This window comes from Polyodon spathula, chromosome 17, assembly GCF_017654505.1.
Source record: "Polyodon spathula isolate WHYD16114869_AA chromosome 17, ASM1765450v1, whole genome shotgun sequence".
NCBI classification, from domain to species: Eukaryota; Metazoa; Chordata; class Actinopteri; order Acipenseriformes; family Polyodontidae; genus Polyodon; species Polyodon spathula.
The window spans coordinates 22,224,636-22,242,879 of NC_054550.1; the positions used below are offsets into that span (position 1 = coordinate 22,224,636).

Below are 18,244 nucleotides of genomic sequence, written 5' to 3' on the forward strand. Positions count from 1 at the left end.
GCCAAACACAGAATATTGTGCAAGAACCAGAGTTGTGCCTTCACAGGGGATAGCGGGAATATGTATTACATTTGCTTCAAATATTGTACTTCAAATAGAGTAAACTAGCCGACATATGATATCAATATGAAACTGTTCTATTATATTAGTAACCTACTTAATACTGTGAGTCTACATTTTCTTTTTTGAAAAGAAAGATGTGTATGTCGAATGGCAGCCCATCTTGCTAACAAAAATAAAAGGGCCGACCTAACCTTATAGAATTCACGCAAATGCTTCTAAAGAACAGCTGTCTGTATCTGTAGGGCTGTAAGAATTAGTCACATATCCTGGCACAATCTTGGTACTGACAAAATAGGACACAGTTACAAAAAATTGCACACAAGGAAATCTATACAGTAGAAATAAACAAATATACACAAAATAAATTATGAAGAATAACTTACAAGGAAAAGAAGCCCCTTTTTGATGCTGGGAGCTGACCCACTCAAATTAGGTGGGGAATATGAAAAAAAAAGAAAATTCTCTAGTTGATTCTAAGGAAGGCACGAGGCTACTGTAGCTGCTCAGCTTTCAAGGTTTACAGGAAACAACCATTACAGAGGCCACTTACCATTTGACAGCTTTTAAGGAGTTGCAAATAATAGAACCTACCGTTCCTGACTTATAATGGTGGTTATTAGAGGATAGAAAGATGGCTCTTGATAGTCTTTAGGCGTTATCAAATTACAACAGCTCTTATTACAAAACTTACAGCCACTAGTGTTACATTAGTTTATATTAAGGTAAACTGTTAATATTTTTTTTCCCCAAGGGTTTCCCTGGATTTTTCATCATCTAGGTACACAGATATAATGAAGAATAGTCAAATTATAATGGATACTACTGCTGAAGGTAAACAACCTTGACAACTGAATGAAATACGGCATTCAGAGTTCAAATCAGCAGGAAGATTACTCTCATGTAATGGAAATCTTATCGAAGATGCTGTCATCTGTGGCTTTTAAAAATTGTTCAAAATGTCGGACATCATCTATTGGAATTAAATTAAAGTAATTAAAATCAGTTTATGTTCAAGTAATGAGCCGCAAGACAAACAAAGAAACTAGTAATTTATGAGGTTCAGTGAAATTGTGGATTGTGCATTTGTTTAATGCCCAATTTTATATAAAAATTTCATAAAGTGGGATTCAAGATTGAAAAACAGATTTCTGTCTAGAGTATTTGAATGAGTGGCAAGGCCAGCTTCCATCAAAGAGGGAAAAAAAAAAAAAGAAACCGCATCAGTGGTCTACAAATGCAGTCATTTTCACAATTATTACAGTCTTCCTTAACATGGTTTGTTTTCCTGTACAAAATCTACTTCTTAGTGACAAACTAGTGGTTATTTGTAACAATAGCACCGTACTGAATCCATTGAATTATCACATCCAAGTAACCTGAAATTAGCTCCACTGTTAAACCACATCCTGAGAAAATGTCTGATATAAATCACAGGTTTTTATACCTCATATGATTTTGTTCCCTCTTTTAGAACAACTGGTCCAAAACAATATTTAATAGTTTAATGAGGAAAGATGTGATACACTTTATCAGTTTCTGGCAAAATAAAATTGAATTTCTCTGGAGAAAGGATATGTGCAAGGGAAGTCATTTGCACGAATACAGGTTTTCTTTAGTAAAGGATTCAGCTTAATTCAGTCAGTGCTAAAGGTACCATGTTTGCACCATATGTGAGAACCAGGAGAAGCACAGGCTTGCCCTTTACATACAGAATTGGATACCCTTCATTCATTATTAGCGTCAATACCTGCTTGACTCCTGTCCAAATCATTGTGTAGTGGTAATTTAGTTCAATCGATTTAGGACACAGACACATATTTCTGGTGAGGTTCAGGGAGTCCATTAGGCAATATAAACGCCCTGCATCGCCAGCATTGAGAAGATTGAGGCTGTTAAGCTAACACATTGGAAGTTTAATGTGTAGTTCTGTGTTAACAATGCACTTCTACAGATAATGCTGACCCCTGTGGGTGAGATGAGGTAATGCAACAGAGGCGCTATGATCTAACCATGCAAACAGGTCTGACCCTTTTTGTACAGAGGTTAAGGTGCTTGCAGGGGGCCGTGAGGTAGCCAGTTCGCTCCCAGACTTACAGATGCACACAGAAAAAGTGGGAAGTGACCTGCTGACAATAGTTTTACAAAATTAAACACCTTTCAGTTTTCAATGACTGGGACAGGAGAAAAATGGTACCAGAAACTATTTGGAAAAATCACCTGTTTAAGTTCATATGTTACTTGAGAAATGGTCCCAGGGTATCACAGTTAAATCGAATTTCTACCTGCTATATATTTTTTTAACAGTCATGAGAAGATTCCACACAATAATGGAAAATAAGGCATTCCCAATATGGCGGCATGTTGTTCAAGATGTACATTTACAGAAGTGCAAAAAACTGACATACTGTACAAAATAGTTCTTCACAAACAATATGAACGTGTTCTTGTGAAAGAAACTGAAGAACAACATGGCTTCCTCTTGGGAAATTTGAGAGTATATAAAATCAGCCACCGGCCCGCGGTGTGTGGTTTATGGTCTAAACCCGTGTTCAATCTTACAGTGCCATAAGCAGCCAAGTCCCTCTGTGCGCGTGCAGTGTCCACCTCACCTCTGATCTTGCATCAATCTGTTCCCTTCTCTTTCAAAGGGCAGATTGAACAAAGTAACTGCCAGTCTCCACCACACCGGCTGCTGGTTCCTTTGGTTTATGTGGTGCTGAAAGAAAAAACAAATTGAGGGTTTCAGAAAACCAAGTCACATGTTCAGGCCAGATAGTTTTTTTAATCTGCCTAGACGTTGCACTGCTCACACCTAAACCAGGCACTACATCAAACTTCAGTTATCTTTGCATATGTTAGGCCTGACAGTGTGCTGTGGCCTCTTTAGATAAGGTTACAGCAAGCTTCTCAGGTCACAGAAAAAATCACTGTCTTACCAGTTTGGGGAGGGGACAACGACATGACACACTTTCTTGGATAAGTGGTCACCAATCCAGAATGTAAGATGTTTGACAGGGTCAGGTGTGTTTAGACAAATCAGGACGGTTTATTTCAATATCTACACTTGTATTTTGTCAAATTCAAGGTTAGGTTTAAAGAAGCATGGTTATCATGAGGAGTCTCAGATCAACTGGTTCAAGACTACTATGAACTTCTACTGGTCAACATATATGCATCACAACAGCACTGAAGACAAAATAGATTTTGTTCCAGTTTTTAGTAAAAATGATAACCTACTCATAATTCAGGACACTGGAGATGGGAGTCACTGGAAAGATCCATTAGAACTGCCTGAATACTATAGTTATGGAAATGCAACACAAGAGCAGAGACATTTTGAATGTGTTTAGGTGTTTCCTTATAAAGGTTGACCATAGTAAAAGCACAACAAAGTGTGAAAGCGTGGTAAAGCACAAAGAGCTATGGTAAAGCAAATAAAAAAACTGGCAAATCATGGAAACTATAGTGAATGAATAGTATCACCATGCAAATTTACCATAGCAAACTTTGAGGGTTGGTGAGATATTAGTGGGTGGAAATGGCTTTTTATCTCCTCGCATCTTTCAAAAAAAAAATTAAAAAATTCACCATCATCTAGTAGTTCCGAATTTGTTAGCTATTATGATACTGAAGATTTATCCTGTCACAAAATGTAACTTGAGCATGTCTTGTGTAACCTTAGAAAGCGTTGCATTGATGTTTATTGGAAACTAAAAGCCTTTCAACATCGGAAAGCACTGGTCTTTAAATGCTTACTTAACCATGAAAGAACTGTTTGTTTGTAACACTGCGTTCATGTTGATATGCAACATTCAATAGTATTTATCTAACAGATCTGCAGTAATGGTGTGTTTTATCATGCACATCATTACTCATGCTGTGCTGTGGCATCACACATGGAATTATACGCTTTGACAAGAATCAGAAACGCAGTGGCTCCAGCCACTTGAAAATAAGCAGTACCTGTTTCTAAGGAAAATAAAAACTCTTATCTACATGCAAATAAACTCAACACCACCAGCAACAAACAATGGAAATTGTTTTTGCAATTCTTTTGTGAATAAACAAAAGAACAAACAGAAAAAAGAGGTTGCATTTACTTTCTGCGTCTTTATAAATACAAAGTTCTCCTGTGTATACTTTGTTTTTTAGGTTTTCTAAATTCATTTTCATTTTAAAAGCTCTTTAAGATAAACAGCCTTGCATTACCATCACAAAGCTATAGCAGCTACATGTTACACTTAGGTCAATGGCTGCTTATCCATAGTCTGCAAGTGATGGCATCTGAGAACTTTCAAAGCATCCCATTAATACCAGGAAGCAGAGTATTATTCCCTCTTTATAAATCTGTATAGTTAAACAATGCCGGTCCTAACCATCAGTGACATACAGTAAAAAAAAACAACACTACAGTGTGTGGGGTGTTGTGACAGCATGGCTGGTGGGTGACGTTAGACTAGGAAAGTGGGGGATTTAAATATTGCAAATCAAATCAATCATTCCTTTTTCTGTGCCAAGGTTATGAAAATCAAAACAAAAAAAAACAAAAAAAACAATTATTGAGCATATCTTCTGTAAAATTATATGTAAAACACAAGGGAGAGTCTTTAGATCTGCCCCGGTAGCTCAAAGAAATACTTTTCCATAAATCTGTATTCCCAAAACAACTATCAATCTATCAAAGAAAAGAGAGAAATTTAAAAGAAAAAATTGCGTTTTCTGAATGTAAATCAGAAAAAAAAAAATCAGTTGCAATCAAGAAAAGGTTTAATTTGCAGTAAGTGTTGTCAAGCCAGATTATGACTTTGTACTACAACCTCTGCCACTAGGCCTTCCTTAGATATACAGCATGAAGAGGAATTGTGAATAGTAGTGGTCAGTCGGCTCTGATTATACAAATAATTGAATTTGCTACCACTGCCTTTGCTTCAATTAAATCTGGCATGGGAAATCAAACGGGTTCTTTAGAAAACAAAACAAGTACAGTCAAACTAATTTCGCATTTCAAAAAGTTTGAGTAATGGCTTTCTTGTAAGCCTTTTTTTTTTCTCAAGTGGATAAAAATAAACGTATTAGGATCCTTATCCTTAAACTTCGGATGGAAATAAAATGCTTATACAATTTTACATAATTCTTTAAAGTGAAGGGCTTCATACTTTTTCCATAGATTGTTCCATAACAGATCATTGTGCAATGCTGCTTTCGGATACTATAGAGTACACAAAAGGTCAAACTATGTGAAAATGTAGCTAACCAGACTAGAACAGGATTGTGTAAGACTATACTGTTAGGAAATATAAAGTACTCGAATGGTTGAAAACAGTGGCGTGACTTTTTTTGTGTGATTTCCTGAATTCTATATTTACCATTACCACCACTGACGCTTCTTGTTAAAGATCCATTTCTAGTATCACAACACAAAGCACACATTGGCCAAGTATTGCATGTTAAAACAAGCATATTTAACCCTTTTTATTCTGAATACAGGTATAGTTAGAGCTAACTAATTGCTTGTATACTACAAAGATAATTATGTGATACAATGCCAAATGATAATCCAACCTTGTTACCTAAAACAAACTCTCCTGTAACATGTCACACCCTGTTGTACAATACAATACAAAAGCACATATGGTTCTCAGTTGTGCAGAGTGATCATTACACTATGACTCTTAAAGCACTTTACAAACAACACAGCCAGCATTTACTGCTGAAAGATAACATTGAACAAGTTAGTATTCACTAAAGATTTAAACGGCAGATTCACATTGTTTAAAAGCATAGGAGTAACAGATGAAAAGAGTCTGCACTAATAACATGTAAATCGACTGTAAGGAACCACAAGGAGTGAGGGGAACACGTCAACAATTCAAAACAAGGAACGGTAACTAGGTGTACTGCTCTTTACTCGAACAACAACCAGGGGGAAGATCCTAATCTTGAAACCTATGGACACCCATAGGGGAAACGTCAACATTTACTGGAAGGGGTGAGGAAACTAGCTGCAGAATTATGGGTGATTCATTTGAGGAAAGTCTATGATATATCCTCCAATAATTAAACTTAAAATAAACTGGGTACTTTCTTTGAGGTAAATCTGAGGCAATGTGTATACAATTCACACACTTAATCATTGTAAATGTTAACAGGAAACAACTTCATGCAGATAGTAGTTTAAATGTGTTATTTCTTACTGTTTTTACAAATAACATAAAACCAGTGACATATTGCACTAAAACACTGATTCGGTTGTGTCTTTAAAATTGGATCTCTATTTTTTTTTTTTTTTTTTTTTAAATAGTAAGCTGCCTGCCAGAAAGTCCCTGGCGTTGACCTTTAGATCAGATTCAGTCACTGTTGGCTGTGAGTCAGCTAGATGGCAGGGCATTCTGGGTAATCTCAGGATGACTCAGAAGTTAAATTTAGCCCTAGATATAAACACAGGGAGAGTTTACCCAGACACAGTCTGCAAGCCTTCTCACTGCACAACCACACATCTTATCGAGCACCATATCCATGTATAGCTGTTACTCAACAATGCTAATGGTAGTGCTGCCTTATCACGTAATGACAGTTCATTTGTTAGTCTGGTAATCACAACTTATCTTTGACCAGATATCAAAACTACCAATATTGCGTTAGACCTACAGTACATTACAATGACACCAACAGACACACACACACACGTCTTGAAATGCACTGAACAGATGACTGTAAAATCAGTACCCAAGTTATAACCATGCCATTGATAACACCTGGCTCTCCATTTGTACATTTATATATTTTAAAACTGTTTATTGATGTTCTAAAAGGACATTTCCATGTTAATGGATTGCAACCGCAAATGCACTTCTATCCATCTGAAACAGTTACTTCACAGTTACTTTCTATTTCAATGTAAACAGCGGATTACAATTACAATACTGAAATCTAGCACACACTTTTAAACACCATAACATTACTTTGTTGCTTCTGCTGCTGAATCATGTGGTTAGTGAACTGTCAGCTTCTGAGGTCACTTTTTTTGGTCGGCTATCCGGTGCTACCCATACAAATAACTGACTCCTATGGTTAAACTAAAGATACAAGAGGATAAATGAACACAGGTATGTTGGTGTATGACAATGCGCTCCTTTTAACCCTAGTAATGGGGTAGAGAGGACTTGTCAGAGATGTGTTTTTCTATGTCAGCAGTACAAAGCAGGCTTATCTTCCTCAGATATATAGGGCTGTCAGGCTAACATAAGTACATCCTCTTCTTGAGTTTGAGCAACATAAATGTTTACGAGTTCCTGACACCATAATATTTTGGTTGCTTAATATTAAAAGCAATCACTTTCCTTTCACGTTTACTGGTTAAAAAGTTAATTTGATTATTGCTTGGATTAAATGGGCGGACAAGAGATTTCAACAGCTTGCGGATACATTTTTATTTAATTAGTATTATCACAGAAATGCTTATCTATATTACAGCCAAAACCCAATTTTAGATCCAATGAAAAGGGGTTTGTAAGAAAAATATATTACTGGACAACATAATTTTCAATGTGTCTGCCAATATTATTATATGTTATGAATAGCTTGAGCAGGCAGTCTTTTTTTTATGACTCACTTAATTAAAAGGCTATTACAGAAGAGTAAAAAAAAAAAAAAAGGGAAAGATCTAGGATGTTTTCACAAACCACAAGATCGTTGTCTGGTTGGGAGGGTAATGATTAATATGAACAGGATACTACAGAATAATAAGAAATAGGCCTGAGTGTGCCCTCACTGCCTCTTTGTTTACTGTTACTGGGCTGATCCGACGCCACTCTCACGCCACCCTGTCCTCGCCTGCCAAACACATTGCAAGGCGCCTTGCTTCACACACCAGGCTTACAATCAGCTCTAGGGGTTTTCAGGAAAATGTGTCATCTCTGTGGCTCTTTTTGTTTTTGTTGTTCTTAATATTGCTGGCGGGACTTGCTGCAGACTCCAAAGCCACAGCTGCACTCACGCACAAGGTATCGGATTACGACATGTTCATCTAGTCCAGCTACTTCTTCATTTTATTTTTTCCCCCTGATGTGTTGCAATTAATGAGATTTATGTTCTGATAACCATTGTGTTGCATGTGGTTTCATATAACATTTCTCCAATGCAGGTTCACTTGGGATTAAAAAAAAAAAAAAAGGAGTTTAAGTTTCCCCAAGACATGCTGGTTTCAGGGTGTTGGAAAAAGCAACTTTTACTTTGATGGCACGAAGGTTCAAATACAACCAAGGGGCAAGATGCTCTCCCCTACTAATGCAGGGTCACATACTGCTAACACACTGACTCTGTTCAATTGACTGATCAGTGGCAGACAGAAATAATGCCCCTAAGATCATTAACATTTGTGTATCAAGAATATGAAAATAACATGCAAGTTATCAAACAGTGCATTACTATCTATATAAATATGTAAAAATGTCAGTAGGGAGGGTCTTATTTCATGGTTTATACAATGAGACTGAACAGACTAAAAATGGACAGGAGCTTTGTGACTTCACCACTTCTACACGTTTTGGGGTTTTGCAATATCTTGTGACGTAGTAACACTAATATGACTGGCTGTCGTGGGTATAAGTGATGGTTAACACATCTGTCTAGAACATATAGACACATGCGTGTAGTTGACTGGCCACATCTATGTTGCACAAACCTTTGCTTGATTGAACAGCTTTAAAAAAAAAAATATATATATATATATATATATATATATATATATATATATATATATATATATATATATATATATATATATATAGAGAGAGAGAGAGAGAGAGAGAGAGAGAGAGAGAGAGAGAGAGAGAGAGAGAGATGTGTGGATTGGCGTTTGATTTCCATATAAACTGAATTACTGTTTATCCCTACACTCGTCTAGTCTGTGTTTTATGGCGGTCAGATAACAACGTCTCACTGTTAATAAGTAATTTCCAACATGGGTTTTAGTCCCTAGGTCTAGTCCAACATGAATCTTTATTACCAGTATTTGAGACCTGCTGGATGATGTCATCTCAATGTTGACCACATTACTTTACAATCAAAACCGACTTTAAATTTGGCTAATTCCTTAATTAAGGCATATGAAATGACAAAACAGATTTACTGGTAATCTTCACCAAACCACTAATGTTCAGGTGCATCACTTTGGGTTCAACACACAATCTGGTAAAACAACAAGCTTAAAGGCATTCAATCCCACATGGGATAATGGAAAAACAGGACATGAACACTGTTGATGGGTGCTGTACTGGAAACAGCAGCTCCTAATGGACAGGGCATTATATTACAATCAACACACAACTAGCCACACTGCAATACCATTGTAAAGTGCTACAAACATTTACATTTTGGCAGAACAGTCTCAGGACCAGATGCCTTTGAACATAAACAAAGGAGATAGCTGCTTCTGCATCCAGCGTTCAAAAAATATCACAGACATTTGCAGAACTTTTTGAGATGTTATAGTAATAAAATAATGACTTGGATCGCATTATTGAGGAGTTTGGTGATAAAACGAGTGATCAGGAGAGGATTTATCAGTATGCATGTCTATAAAGAGGTATGTGAAAAATACAGCAAACAAGAGGTGGGGCTTGGCTGGAGATGCAATACTGATGTCGTTTTCCATGCAATGCCTTTTAAATCTGTTTAACTCTGAAAAAAAAAAATTAAACCGTGCGTGAAAAATAAACAGCGAGTGTGAAAATAAACTGGATCCGATGTGCCTACATACGCTGAATAAATGGACTGCACAGGGTTAACAAAGAAAATACTGGTATATCAAAACCTCTGAACTCCATATTATAAGTTAATTCTTCTGTTTGGCTTGTGTTACTGGGACTCAAACAAACGTCTTATTGATGATAATGTCCAAACACTGGCACTCTCATTTATATCACTCAGGTCTGGACAGCATCAGGCACAGAGATTTAGTAAAATGTGCTTTAGACAGAAATAAGTGCTTTAATTACTTTGAAATATAAAGAAAGGTCATCACATGTCTTATGCGAAAACTGAAATACGAGTTTGTAAATACAATTCTAATGTCAAACTAAAATTAGTTCTTAGCCAACTAGTGCTAATGGCTACTGTTGGTCCCATGTGGACAATGGTGGTTCTAGGATGCCCCCCCGCCCCCCGGCTAGCATAATGGGAAGTCTGCTACTGTGTCGGCTTCCTTTTGTGTATGCAATTTCAACAGTCTCTGATTTGCCCTGAGAAGTACGAGTGTTACAGTAATAAGAGCATACCATAAGAGTGTAATCCCTTTGGAACTGGTCTCCTATCTGCTGGAGTTTCTGCCCAATCCGAGCCTCGGCACTTAGCACTTGCTGCTCACCTCCCTGGTTCTGCTCCTGCGCAAGCTCGTCCTCTACGGCATCCCGATTCTGCTCAAAATCCATTGGGAAGTGCAATCGGTAGCCTGCGTTACCTGCAAAACAGCACATCAAGAAGGTCAAGCAGTTCTTATGGTGTTGCGTCATCATAAAACCAAAAAGGAACCAATATTAGTGCAGACCGTGGGTTTGCAGGTTCTCTGCTCAGGTTATGCAGATATTTTAAACACAATTCCATAGACTTCCTGCTGCTTCCTGGTACCTAATCACTTCACATGTTTTACTGGTATGTCAGTTTCACTCCAATGGTCCAGCTGTAATCACACCATGAAATGGTGGAATTAGTACCAACTGTATTTAAATATACAAAATCTTAACACAAAGCAAACAAAGAACTACAACACATTGACACAATAGATATATTTTGTTATGTATTGTGGATGTTAAAGGATTTGAAGCCCGGTTAGCATACCTTTAAATGGGAAAAGAGCAGGATCTGTCACCTCTTGTTTCAAATAGTAGACAGCAGACAGAGTCAGAACCCACTGATCTATTTTCTTAGCAGTTTAAGGTATAAGTAATAGACTTAAAAAATGCTGGACACAGAACTTGCCTTTTTAAAGTTTATCATAGTAAAAGCATAGCAAAGTGTAATTTGGAAAGCACTGTAAAGCAAAGAGTGGTACTGAAGCAAGCGTAGCTGAACTTCCTCCGCCATCCTACACTCTTTGGCATTATATTTTTGGCTTGCTTTATGAACAATGGTTAAGCAGTGTGGAAGTACGTGAATGGACATTTAGCAGAGGATATTGAGTGCAATAGAAAATTTTGAACAGACTACAAGCAGACCGTCTACTAGAGCAGACAATAGCGATATAGATCAGCAGACACAAAGACTGAAGCCTGCAGGCTTGAGATGAACCGTCGATACGGCTATTGTAAAAGAAAGTTTGTCAAGGGCCACGTAGTTATATACATATAAAAAAAAAAAAAAAAAAAAAAACACATCAACATCTAAGAAACTGGTAACTAGCATAAAAACACCTGACACTTTGGGTTGATCTCTACGCATCTTGTTGAGAAACTACCAGTTAACCAGAGAATTGCACAGCCACCCTGATTTTCTGTGTGTGGTAGACAGTCCAAACAAGTGGTAACCCTAGGAAAAAAAGTTGTTTCATAATCTCTCTCAGTCTATATCCAACCTGGTCCTAAATCACTGGTTCCTGTTCCAGTGTCTCTTGCTTTGTGGAAAGGCCTTGATATCTTGGCAAACTAGCGTGGAACAAAAATGCTATCCTTTTAATATATGCATGAATCTGATGGATCTATAACCATAACATACAGTTAATAAAACTCATGTTGATATTCATCTTATGACAATCTGACTATTTGCATACTTTCCTTCCCAGGGTGATACTGACGGGCAGGTGATTGAAAGCTTTTGTTCATTCATTTTGGTGATCTGAATATCAGAGATTGAAATAATGGGTTTTCTTCTACATTTGTAGTTGCAAATTAAATAAATCATTGCACAGTGATATTAAAAGTCCATGTAGAATTACCAACCTGTAAATGTGCTAAGCTTATCCTTACCATAGAAAAGTCGCAGAGGCTCTTCTCGAACACTGCAGGGTAGCATAATGTCTCTGTTTGTCATGACAGGGCTTGTCGTCTGGGTCTCCTTGTCCTCGTACCTGATCCCGCTGAACCTGGTGCCCCTGCAGTATGAGAAATGGAGTGGCACTTTGAGTGACAGCGCACTGAAACTGTGGTCTGAAACTATGGTCTTCTCTGGACCTCCAGCCTCGGCATCGTCTGGATGAAAGACGTCGTCATCAACTTCATCCAGATCAGAATCCATGGGTTATGTTAATGATAATCTCCCTGGAAACAGAAACATGTTTAAATTAGTTGTAATCCTATACTATAAGCTTGGTGGTCCAGTTGTTCAAGAAAAGGGCTTGATACCAGGAGGTTCCCGGTTCAAATCCCAATTCAGCCGCTGACACGCTCTGCGAGACCCTGAGCAGGTCACTTAACCTCCTTGTGCTCCATCCTTCGGATGAGACGTAAAACCGAGGTCCTATTGAAAGTTGTTGATGATGCATAGTTCCCCCCCTAGTCTGTGTAAGTCATTTTGGATAAAAACGTCTGCTAAATGACAAATATATTTTGTGAATTTCCTGGGGATTGTACTTACAATGCAACTCCTTTAACATGCACTGAAGGTATTCTTCCATTAATTTGTTTGACAGTATATGACATATTTCTCTTCATGTGTAATATACGGTTAAGATGTTTGGTTAATCTTCCCCTTCCCCTGCTCCTTGTCCTAAACCTTATTTTAACTTTCCCCCACAGGAACACATTTAGCATGCAGGGTTTATATAGCCATGAAAATATGAAGTCACTATCATATATAGATTGTAAGATATGAGGTTTGACATTGTGGCTGCGGCAGCTTTATAGGACAACTGTCACAAACTGTCATTTTCCTTACGGTACCCACGTTCAACTTGACCAAGAGAATCATAGAATACAGCTGTGTACTGAGTATGAAGCAAATATCTCAATGCATTAAGTTTTGTAAAGGTCTTGTAAAACCCGGAAAGGTCACCTTAGGTCAAAGGTCAAAGGAATAGATTATGTTAGATTTTGCCCTAGGTTAGTAACCCATAATATGAAAATGAAAAGTTGCTAGTTGCACTGGTTTATGAGATAAAAGCAGTTGTATTTGCTTGATTTTAAAGTACTGTGCAAGCCTGGTCTACATTGCAAATAACTTACTCACTTACAAATGTCCTGGTTGTTTAAAACAGCATATCCTCCCCTCAGTTTCATTAACAGAAAATGCAAACAAAAAAAACAACACACCTCAGTAGGTCATTTCCACAAGAAGACATGCAAATCAGGAGTGAAGAAACATAAAACCAAATCTGAATATTAGGAGGTCGCTACACCGTGTGACTGACCAACACAATGAACAAGCATCCTGTGTATCTCATAAAAAAAAAAAGTTCTCATGGCAGTTTTTCAACCGTTTCCAGCACACTGAAAACAAATAATGACGTCTAAATATCCCGTTATTAGCATGTATGCAAACTGCAGTTATCTCTGTTCAATTTCTACAAGGCAAAACCACATATCAGCTGGGCACCTGCCAAATGTAAAGGTTATGCACTGTTCTAAGCAGATACTTCCAAAAAATAATACCTTGTGGGTTCATACTGTCACATCTGGTTTACACTTGCACGCTAGACCAAAATGTTTTGGAAGGAAACCAGCAAAGTCTGTTCTCCATAGTGGTAAGCAGAGTTATGCTTTTAAAAATGGTTCCTTTTGAAACATTTGAAAAGTGCAGTCTTATGTATGGAAGCACCTGCCAACTGAGCACCGACTATCATCCAAATACCAAAGTCTGCAGTCCTGCCCTTTATGACTGAAACTGACTTGCAATAGGGTTCTGTTACAGAAAGTCTGCCAGAGTAAATGTGGCTTTAGTGAGGGCAACAGAAATTTGACAACAGATCAGTGGAAAGCAAATTAACCCCTTATAGTGCTCAACGGTTTATGTACCAGTTCTTAGGTTTACAAGGATACAACAGTGCATCAGCCAACAGAAATCCTCATTGGTCAATAATTTAAATGACGCCCCCGCCCCTGCCCAATAAAACAGACCGAAGCACTTGGTTGCCTTAAGTGGGCCCTGGGCCTTACAGGGCCAAAGCATCTATGTATCTAACCAAGTAATTTCAGTAGAAGAAAATCCCTGTGGTATGGCTTCACATTCCATGCTCTTACAATAAGTTATATTTGGTTCAAGTAGCCTACTTGTGTGCATAGTGAGTTGTCGATGTGTGTTTACAAAGAAGATACATAAAAAACAGAAAAATCCTGCCAAACACTAACAGTACTTTTACCAGTCCAAGAAGTGATGAAGAAAGGAATCAAGCAGAAATTGTTTACTCTAAGATTTACTAACTTTCACCCTGTTTTAAGTCTACTCCTGTATCACACCACCTACACAGAAGCCTTTCCTTTCCTTTCTGAGAGTCTTTTCAATTACCAGAGCACAGCTGTACCACAATAATTATAGCTTGAGCCCACCACTCATAAAAGAGGTCTGTATCTTCAAGTCTGTGTTTGCATGAACCCACAATGTAGGCTACCCCTTAAGCAAAGTATCTGGTTCTGGAACAGGCACTCATAATGCCACTGTCTTCTTAGCACAGACTGAGACCAGACCAGATCACATGCTGTTTTTTTTTTTAACCTCACAGTTTTGGTAATAAACCCACACAGCACAAATGCATTGAATTACACAGACCAGTGCAATGGTAATATAATTAGAATGGGCCTATTATCCTAAATATCAAACTCCGGCTATATTAGTGTAGTCAGTATTCCTTGGTCATAAGGCTGCCCTCTTCTCAATGGACTAACTTAATAGGCTTTGTAAGTGCAAATAATGCATATTTTCATCAGTATATGACCTTTTTGTGATAAAATGTGACATTGGGTAAATAAATAACTACACCAAGTTGCAGCGCAACTGACAGATACTGTGTTTAGTTTCCACATCTGCCTCAAAGCAATGACATAACTGCTCCACAGAAAAGTCCCCTCCCCTCTTTCTTGTTGTCATCATAATAAAAGACACAACAGAATAAACGCATAGATAAGTGAGCAGTGAACTGCACTGAGCAGGAGAAAAAAAAAATTCCAAACTGTGATTGGCTAAGGATGTTTTTTTTTTTTTAATAGCAGAACATCAGCCAATAGAAAAATGTGTCTGGTTTTCTGCACTTGCATTACATTTATAACAAAGCTACACTGCAACAAACATACCAGTGACTTAATATAGTAATTATATAAACAGCAATATGCAACCAAATTTTAACGACGTGCATTGGATGAGTTGAAAATTAGTAAATACTAGAGTGTTCTGCTTTGCTGAGTTGACAATTGGTAAATAATAGTGTGCTCTGCTTTCCAACGTTGGGTGTGTCTATTTGCTAAAAATTGATCGGCTGTCTTCATTGTATTAAAAATACGAGGAAACGACGATGTGCAGCTCGAGGTTGTATAATTGTTGAGAACAAAATATAGCTCTAGGACCCAGGGGAGCGTCTACTGGACCGTGCTCTGTATTTAAATCACTCAACGCTGAGGAGATATTGCATCATTCTGTAAACATCAACTCTAACGGGGCCGCCCAAAAGCAACTTTTTTAAAAACCTTATGACTTAAGTTTTCTCACTTAGCTTGTTCGCTGTGGATATCCACTGGCTAGCGTTTGGCTATTAAGAACTGTGCACGTTTATCGTTTTTCCAAAACTGAACAGAAGTGACAGCAAATGTACAGGCCTATTGGTATACTGTACTAAACATTTAACATATGAATTACAGTTTGTGTTAAACAGCCTTTTCTCTAGGCATGTGACAAAGACATTTGGAGTTTGTATTTTATGTAATAATATAGCTTTATGTACGGTGTTTCTGAAACTTTTTCTAAAAAATTAACATCCAACATGACTAATATTCTCAAACTGGAGGTTTTTAATAAGGGAATATGATTTCTTAAACAAGATCGGACGATCTCAATAATTGTTATAGTTTAGGCGACTGTGTTGAAACGCAGACATTGTTTCACACTAAACACCGAATAACACTAAGTTACTTGCCAACAGAGGGCGATAGTTCTTCTGTTTCATGTCTGGCAAATTGCAGCACTCGGTTACACAATCTAACAAAATAAAACGCGCGAGACAAGCGACTGTTTCCTGCAATCTGCAACCTCGCAGTGTTCAGTAAATATCTCAGGGGTATTGTGGTTAGGTTAATAAAACAAACAAAAAATGCACGAACTGGATGCATTGCTTTGGAGATTTTTGCTGGGAAGCTGACAACGCATACAGCGTGTTACTTAATGAACCAAACAGTTTTAGCCTAATTATATTTTATTTTATTGATATATTTTTGTACAGGTATTGTGGCATTGTATATAAAATAATACTTACAAATAGTGGCACTGGAACCATTTTTATAGTGGGGGTGCTGAAAGCCATTGAACAAAACTGTAACCCCTGTATATAATGGATGCAATGCAAAGCCAGGGGTGCTGCCGTACCCCCAGTACCCCTAGTTCCAGCGCCCTTGCTTACAAACGACGAAAAACTGATTGTCAAAGCTCAGTTGTATCATACGTGGTTTTTGGAAATGTTTTTTCTATTTTCATCAATCTGTGCGAGAAGCTGCTGTATACAGAAAACTAGCGCTTCGGGAAAGTACTGCTACACACCTTACATATAAATCACATTTGCGATCGTTTTGTGCTTTTGTATATATAATTCAGGTATGTTACACGCCTTCACACATATAACCAAGCTGCTGAAACTAGACATGTTATGGATAAGTTAAAAGGAAACGTATTAATAAATCTGGTTACGCTAGACGGAAAATCGCATGATTTGATTTAAGGAGCCCGTATTTCCATAAACTTCCCAGCTAGTTACCCGATTCCGCTTGCATAAAATATTTTTAGAATCAAGATTGCACGGCCTCACATCAGTTCAGTCTAATAACGTGATGCGTAATATAGTCAAAAATACGTAGATCACCAATCGGAATTGACAATCCCAAATTACCATATTTGTAATTTACTGCATTTGCTGTTACCAACTCAAGGAAAAAATAAGAAATCAGTTTTTCTTCGTGCTGATTGTCATTCTACGATTGCGGTATGAACACTGTAGGGTGCAGAGTAAGACACAGCGGTATGGATTATCAACAATATATGCAAAATCACTGCCTTTGTCAACTCGTTTGTTCCCAGTATAACACAAAAACCGGCAAGGGAACTGAATTTAAAATGGTTCACCCAGTCTGTACCACCGCTTGCATGCAAGTGCTTGTAGTGACATGTCCCGGAAACTGCTAACCAAAACAAACAGAAAACACGCATCACATCGACACACTAGCTGTGCATTTACAAGACACGGATAACGGAGACAGTTACGTGGTTTGATTGAACCCAGATCACCGGCAAATGCGTGTCTGTGAATTACAGTAAACAATTCAACAAATTAGGGTTATTATTGAGTTTGTTTCAATCATTTGTCAGAAATGTCAATACAATAGCTGTATTTTTTTTTTCTTTAGAGCAAATCTATTTATTAAGATTAGGTTTATTGTGATGAATGTTCTCCAGCCAACACAACATGTTTTACCAAGTGAACTGAGACATGCAATGTGCATGCTTCAGTCGTTGTTAACCCATATCTGATTCAGCTAGTACTTACAGAACAAACTCTCTACGTCATCTTGCCGGTGTTTTAAGTTACCCCTTTAGTACAAAGCCTACCTTTCAAAACCCGGAGTTCCATAAGATCTTACCTGAATAATACAATAAAAAAAAAAACCCGCAATGCTAACACACTCTATAAATCAATGCACAAAAGTTACTCACCGCCAGCTGATTAATGTGTGTGCAAGCAGTTGTGTCTCTCTGCCCTGAAAGAGTTTCTGTCAGCCGAAAACAAAACCTTGCTCTTTATCCTTCCTAGACAACTTTCATACTGGCAGGCATTGCATTCAGCAACAAGCTGTTTTCATTTTCTACGACGTCATCGGCACATACTCCGCCCCGAAACGTCACTCTCGGAAGATAAGCAGTATTCTTAAAGGTACACTTCAGCATTTGTATCCTAGGTTGCATTTACGTTACGTCCTTTGAAACTTCTATTTTAGGTTGTTTTTTTTTTTTTTTTTTTTTAAGTACCTTTACACTATACAAAACATCCGATTTATAAATA

At 37.7% G+C, this 18,244-nt stretch overlaps 1 protein-coding gene across 2 annotated transcripts; it reads right to left on the reverse strand.

The window, feature by feature from the left end:
• Positions 1 to 211: 211 nt before the first annotated feature.
• On the reverse strand, positions 212 to 18,015 carry LOC121330073 (bcl-2-modifying factor-like). 2 transcript variants are annotated; one of them, XM_041276343.1, is made up of 4 exons: positions 17,899 to 18,015; positions 12,024 to 12,314; positions 10,430 to 10,522; positions 212 to 2,779 (listed from the first exon to the last, which is right to left on the reverse strand). In XM_041276343.1, the coding sequence occupies exons 2-4, from the start codon at positions 12,289 to 12,291 to the stop codon at positions 2,706 to 2,708; spliced, it is 435 nt and encodes a 144-aa protein (XP_041132277.1). In that variant the 5' UTR covers positions 12,292 to 12,314; positions 17,899 to 18,015; the 3' UTR covers positions 212 to 2,705. The 2 variants fall into 2 exon arrangements, with proteins under 2 accessions (XP_041132277.1, XP_041132276.1); XM_041276342.1 differs by having other exon boundaries at positions 10,341 to 10,522; positions 17,899 to 18,014.
• Between the last annotated feature and the right edge of the window lie 229 nt (positions 18,016 to 18,244).

Bases quoted from the DNA above. Each gene is read 5' to 3' on its own strand.
- LOC121330073 (XM_041276342.1), bottom strand. From the start codon at position 12,291: ATGGATTCTGATCTGGATGAAGTTGATGACGACGTCTTTCATCCAGAC. The intron at 10,523-12,023 runs GTAAGGATAAGC...GCTGTTTTGCAG, and splicing joins GCCTCTGCGACTTTTCTATG to GTAACGCAGGCTACCGATTG. The intron at 2,780-10,340 runs GTATGCTCTTAT...TTTTTCTTTCAG, and splicing joins AAAGGGATTACACTCTTATG to CACCACATAAACCAAAGGAA.